Source organism: Egretta garzetta, unplaced genomic scaffold (assembly GCF_000687185.1).
Source record: "Egretta garzetta isolate BGI_Z169 unplaced genomic scaffold, ASM68718v1 scaffold188, whole genome shotgun sequence".
Lineage (NCBI taxonomy): Eukaryota > Metazoa > Chordata > Aves > Pelecaniformes > Ardeidae > Egretta > Egretta garzetta.
The window spans coordinates 83,545-89,468 of record NW_009260622.1 but is presented as its reverse complement, the minus strand read 5'-3'; the positions used below and the strand labels follow the sequence as shown (position 1 = coordinate 89,468).

General features: G+C 49.0%; 1 protein-coding gene across 1 annotated transcript in view; it reads right to left on the bottom strand.

Moving 5' to 3' along the window:
* Positions 1–1,534: 1,534 nt before the first annotated feature.
* The window catches only part of APCDD1L (APC down-regulated 1 like), a 6,313-nt gene continuing 1,923 nt past the window's right edge, over positions 1,535–5,924 (bottom strand). The window contains exons 2-3 of the mRNA XM_035900874.1: positions 5,044–5,602; positions 1,535–2,299 (exon numbers count right to left, since the gene is read on the bottom strand). Of these exons, the coding sequence (XP_035756767.1) occupies positions 1,535–2,299; positions 5,044–5,602 (1,324 nt within the window). The remainder of the gene's footprint in view (positions 2,300–5,043; positions 5,603–5,924) is intronic.

Below are 5,924 nucleotides of genomic sequence, written 5' to 3'. Positions count from 1 at the left end.
CAGAGGGAACTGAAGGCAAGGCAGCCCGGCTTGGCCTGTTCCTGCATCATCTTTGAAGTACAACTGTTTATGTGCATGATTAATATTTGATCATGCCTGGAACACGTGAACATGATGACAACATTTATGTCACAACTGTATGCATTTAATAAGCATCTCATTTGAATTATTAGTTAATGTACAGATTCCCCCCAAAGTATTTTTCTGTTATAAACCCCATAATTTATCTAAGTACAAGCTGCGAGTTCGTAAATACAGGTTTAAGAAGGTAGCTATTGCATAGCTGGTTTAGCAAAATATCCTTTGTGAGTAAGATACATAGGCTTATTTGGAGAGGATTTAGCTACTGGGAGGTCTTCTCCGAGTGAGTTACATGCTTAGCTGCAGCAGACAGGGAATATAGTTTCTTAGTTTGTCCTTCTTGTCAGTAGAAATCAGTCTGACCTGACTGTGCTGTCTGATTCGAGTATCTCCTCAGCCCGTTGTTCGCTAGAGGCAGATTTAGAAAACATCTTTACAGGAATGAGGCCGGAAGCGACATTTTGATCGAAAGGAGAGCTGGATTAACAGCTGCTACGCCAGTGCGCTTACCAAAGAGGAGACGGTGAAAATATATGGCCTGAGAAGACTTGTAAGCGATCTTCTGCTTCGCTCGGTGCATGGTGAGCAGGAGTCCCAATCCCCTGGCAGCACCGTTGCTTGCTGGATGAGGCGGGCAGCAACACGGGGCCGTTGCTGGTGTACCCGAGCACAGGCCAGTACTGCACTGGAAAAGCCACAATAATGCAGCAAGGATGCAGCGTCTGCTGCCAGGTAAGGCTGAAGGTTGGAGCGGTTGTGCACAGAAGCCTTTTCCGTAACATATCCTTTTCTGTAACAAATCCTTTTCCGTAACAGTCTGGCAAGGTGATGCTCTGTGAGGGCTGCTTTTTGTACATACGTAAGTGGAAGATTGTACGCTGCTTCTTTGTGCATGTACATCCACACAGAAACTGCAGAAAATGTCTGTAAACTGAGGAAGGCATGATTAACCGTGCCCTTCTTGAGAGCACTTGCTGTTTATCTATTGCTGCCTGACTCTGCAGATTAAATTTGCAAGAACAGCAATAAGTAGTATGATGGGAGGGAACTTAACCTCAAAGAAATCAGCAGCCGACACTTTGGATGTTTGAATTACATCTGAATCAAGCTCTTGATTAAATCTTAGCAATGTCAAAAGCTCAAAGCAGCAATTGTAATTGATGTCGCTTTTTTCCCCACTCATATTGCTAAATTTTCTATTGCAATGTGCAGCGCATCCATGTCACTACATTAGATTTGTACGCAAAGAAGAGGGGAGATTAGGCAATAACACCACAGGACAAACGCTATGTAGCCAGACGTATCTTCTTGGCTTCATTCACTGTTGTTGGGGTTTTTTAAAAAGTGTTTCCAAATCGGAGTAAAACTGGCTCCAGATGTCCTCATTTGAAGGCTATAAAAGTCACGCTAGCACCAAGACTATTTGAATTCTGTGCTGTACCTGAATAGATAACTAGTCCCATCTTAAAAACAGAAGTGCTATAAACAATAAAAAGGCCACAGGCAAAGGTTTTAGTGCTTCATTCCCATTAGCATCCTTTTTTCCCAAGTATTTTAGACTAAAATAGTTAGAGAACTCCTCTGGCGCTCCAGCACACTGAACCAGAGGTGCCTGATAGGACGTGGGTCGCTTGTCTGGGCTGTCGGGACTGGATCCATCCGTGGGCCTTTCACCAATGTACAGCAGGCTGCGGTCTTTCATGTCTTGCTCCGTTTTGAAAAGTTCGTACTCCGTGTGGGGCAGCTTGATGCCCAAAGCCAGACATCCGTTTGTGGGTGTTATATCCTGCTCCACCCCAGCACTCCAGGAGCTTGTCAGCCCACAGCTTCCAGGTTCTGAGGAGTTCAGCATCATCACCGTCACCTGGTCCATTGGCGTCACCCGAGCCTGCGTGACTTTAAAGGCCAGCTCTGTCCCACCTCTCACTTTGGAGGAGGGGATGCCTTGGGTGTAATGCCCAGATGCGTAGATGGTGAAAGTCGGCTGTTTGCAGAGCGGGTCGGAGTAGTGATAGTAATAACCCTCCCAGGTGTGGTTGTTACCGTGGAATATGAAGTACCTGGTAAGGAAAAGCACCGCAGGTCGGACCTCGCAGTGGGTGCTCACCCAGCTGCCGCTGAGCTGCATCGGCAGCTGAGCTCTGACGGGTAGTATGGGTGGGTGGTGTTCGTCAGCTCTGTATATAATCCCACAGGCCGGGCAAGGATGCACATGGTGCTGCAGAAGACAAAAAAAAAACCAAACGGTTTTGTAAACTGATAAGCAAAAAAACCCTTTCAGAATATTTTAAAAGCTGAAACTCTCCTCTCCTGCACCAGGGTGTTCAACTGCAATGAACTTGGCCCAAGACATTCAAGCAGATTAAGTGAGATAAAGCGCTGCCCTGGCTCTTTGCTATTCTGGTACACGGGGAAGGACGGGGAGGTCTGTGCCCTGAGGCTGTGCTCTGCCCAGTGCCAGGGCCACTAAGGCTGCAGGCAGGAGGACAGGGCAAGGGCTGAGCTGCTGTCAGGGCAGGGAATGCTCCCTCGGCCCATCCAGGTTGTTCCCCCACAAGTTTTCCACTGCAGGCTGCTGCGCATACACGTGGGTGAGGATGAGGGTGCAGGGAGATGTCAGCTACACCACTGCATTTCTGCACCGATTCAGAAAAAGAAATGATGCAGTCTTTCCGGCAATCAGAAAGGCTGTGGAACCTTACCACGGGGAGGCTTCTGTGGCCGTACTACGCCATGCTGTTGGCAGCCTCTCCAGGAGAGCCAAAGGCAGGGCACATGCCGCTTCCCCCTCGTCCCCTTCCTACCGCGGCCGTAGGGAGCTGCTGCCCGTGCTCCCGCACCTGCAGCTGCGCTTGCAGGCTGCCGTCCGGGTGGCAGGCGAGGTGGGTAGGGAAGGAGGAGGGGGTTTGCCAAGCAGCCAGAATGGGCATTGCACCAGAGACAGAGAGTCATCACAGAATCGTTTAGGTTGGGAAAGACCTTTAAGGTCGTTGAGTCCAACCCTTACCCCCGCGCTGCCAAGTCCACCACTACACCATGTCCCTAAGCACTGCATCTGCCCGGCTTTTAAATCCCTCCAGGGATGGGGACACAACCACTTCCCTGGGCAGCCTGTTCCAAAGCTCGACAATCCTTTTGGTGAAGACATTTTTCCTAATGCCCAATCTAAACCTCCCCTGGCGCAGCTTGAGGCCGTTTCCTCTTGTCCTACTGCAAAACAAGGACCTGACCTTTGCTTCTCTGCCCGTGCTTCGTGCAGAGCTCTGAGTCAAACCAGCCCTGAAGCTGATCCAGTGCCAGGAGGTTTTTCTGTGCAGCCTGGAGCTTTTTCTTGTACTTCATATATCACAACTGATTTATTTTTAAATAACCAGGGTTTGAACATTGTATCATTTTCGAGAACACAAGCTAATCTTTACTGAACTGTCGTATGCAACGAGGTTAAATAACTCAGTAGTTAACTGCAGGGTGGGTAATTTACATGTGAGTTGATTGGAGTCTACTGTAATTTAGTCATTTTCAGCTTGCTTTACTGCTACTGTCACATTAATGAGTGCTGACAGTACACAGTACATTACGGCTAAATAATCCCAGAAGTTGGCAAATATATATGCTCTCCTTAGACAGGAAATTCTTTGATAATGAAAGGTAATTTGGGGAGAATGGGTTTCTTTAAAACAGATATAAATTTAAGGGGCAAAGAGTGATGTTTTCATAAAGAGGGTTAAAAAATAATTCCTAACATAGCTGTGTAACCCTCAGTAGCACAAGCAAATGGATGTTCGTTCAGGGGAAAAAAAAAATAAAAAAATCCTGTGCCCAATAAAATTATCACTATAGACATGGAGCCACAAATTTTACTTGCTTAAACCAGTCGTGTGAAGTTATTTCTAATGTATGGCAGCTTCTAATTATCACCAAGTGGTGACATCATGTGCTGGTCCATCGGAGAGCTGTTAGCTGATTAATTACAGCGCTGTATGTTCAGAGAGTGAATTTCAGATCTTTAAGTTTGGTTTTAAATTAACTTTTTTTATGTGTTTATGTTTACCATCTGGTTTTGCTCACATATATGGTTTTGGCCCAAGATAACACAAGTTTAACCAATTTGAGAATGTTACTTTCGAAGGGGAGAGAGGTACCGCTCTGTGTTTTTGAGAGTTCACTGGGTATAGTTTGGGGTGTGGGGAAATGTTGCCCCTCAAATTTTTGGGGTTTTTTTCAGTTAATTCAGTTCTGTCTGGTAAAGTTCAGGGAGGGTTTTTCATCCCATCTCACTGCTCAATCATTTCTGAATTGATTAGCTATGAATCAGACAGAAATGTGCTTTCCTGGAAATCACTTTGCCTGGTGCAAAATAAGATAAAATAAATAAATAAAAATAAAATAAGATGCAACCAAGTCTCCTGCTCAGTTTTATTAATGTCAAAGTGAAAGTTTGATTTCTGAGTAACAACATAATTGTGTTCAGGGCAACTTCCTCTTCTAATGGCATTACGCTGAGGAGTAACGATTTAATGGCAGATGTTGCTTCCTCGCTCCTCTCTCAACCTGGAGGACACAACAAAAAGCAAAAGAGAGGGGAGGAAGACAAACAACGGAGCCAGCAGCCTCTAGTGATGTGCTTTCACTGGCTTTGGTGCAAGAAACTAGGAAACTGCACTTCCTAGGGAACCACAGAGCCGAAGAAAAGCCAGTAAGTGCAGGTCCATGCCAGCGCAGGCTTATTTCTGGTGTTGGTTTTGCTGAGCTTTCACCCACCCCAGTCTCGCTCTCTCGGTAAGGGACAGCACCCAGGCAGCACCCTGGGAACCCGCACCTCTAGCCCCACACCTCCTCATCCATGCGTCCTTAGGACAGAAGGGGACTAAGTGCAGGCAGGTTTTTAACAGTAAGGAAATAACACACGCTTGGCAAAGCCCATGAACTGGTGAGGGGACCGCGTAAAGACATCGCCCTTACCACGGCGCTCTGCATAGGGCGCTGATAACCAGTCGGTCGGTAGTGGAGCCTCTCGACCCACTCCGTGTGAATGTCCCCCAGGTACAGCTCCTCCACCAGCCGGCTCCCGCTCTGCTGGGGCTGCAGCAAGGGCTGGTAATGCTTCTCCACCCGTACCAGGCTCAGCTCGTGCATGGCAAAGCCCAAGGCAGCAGTGCAGTCGCGCTCGGTCTTGGCGCTCAGCAGTTCATAGAGGGCTCCGGGAGCCCAGGTGCGCCCCGGGGGCAGGAACCCGCTGCAGCCCTCGCCGGAGGTCTGGTTGATCCAGGCGGCCACCTCCCGCATGGCTTTCTGGCTGTGGAAAACGATGCCAACTTTGTGGAGGTGGTAGTCGGCCTCGGTGGCCCCGCGGGTGATCCAGGAGGCCTGGCGCAGGCGGAGCTTGCCCTTGATGACCAGTGAATAGGAGGGATCCCGGCAAGAGGGGTCCCAGTAATAGAACTGGTAAGCCTTGAAGAGGCGGTTGGCGTAGAAGAGGTAGGATCGGGTGAGGAACTCTGGTCCTGGCCGCACCTCACACCTGGGGAGGAAGGCAGTCCTGAGTCATCCGCAGTGCACGGCCCAGGGGGTACAGAGTTAAATCCCTCCCCAGGGGCACCCGGGGAGCGGGAGGAGAGGGGCAAGCATGGCTGGGAGCAGCATCATGGGCAGGAGCCTCCTACACCCAGTGGCCACCCTTGGGGGATTTTAAGATCTGGGCATCTGCTACCAGGATGTGACGGTGCCAGACAGAGGATCCTGCACTCTGTGCCCCATCCTCAAGGAGAAGTGCTGAGGGCAGGGGGGGATGAAGGCTGCTGTACCCATTTGACCCAGGTGTGCTCATCAGCTGCACCCTAATG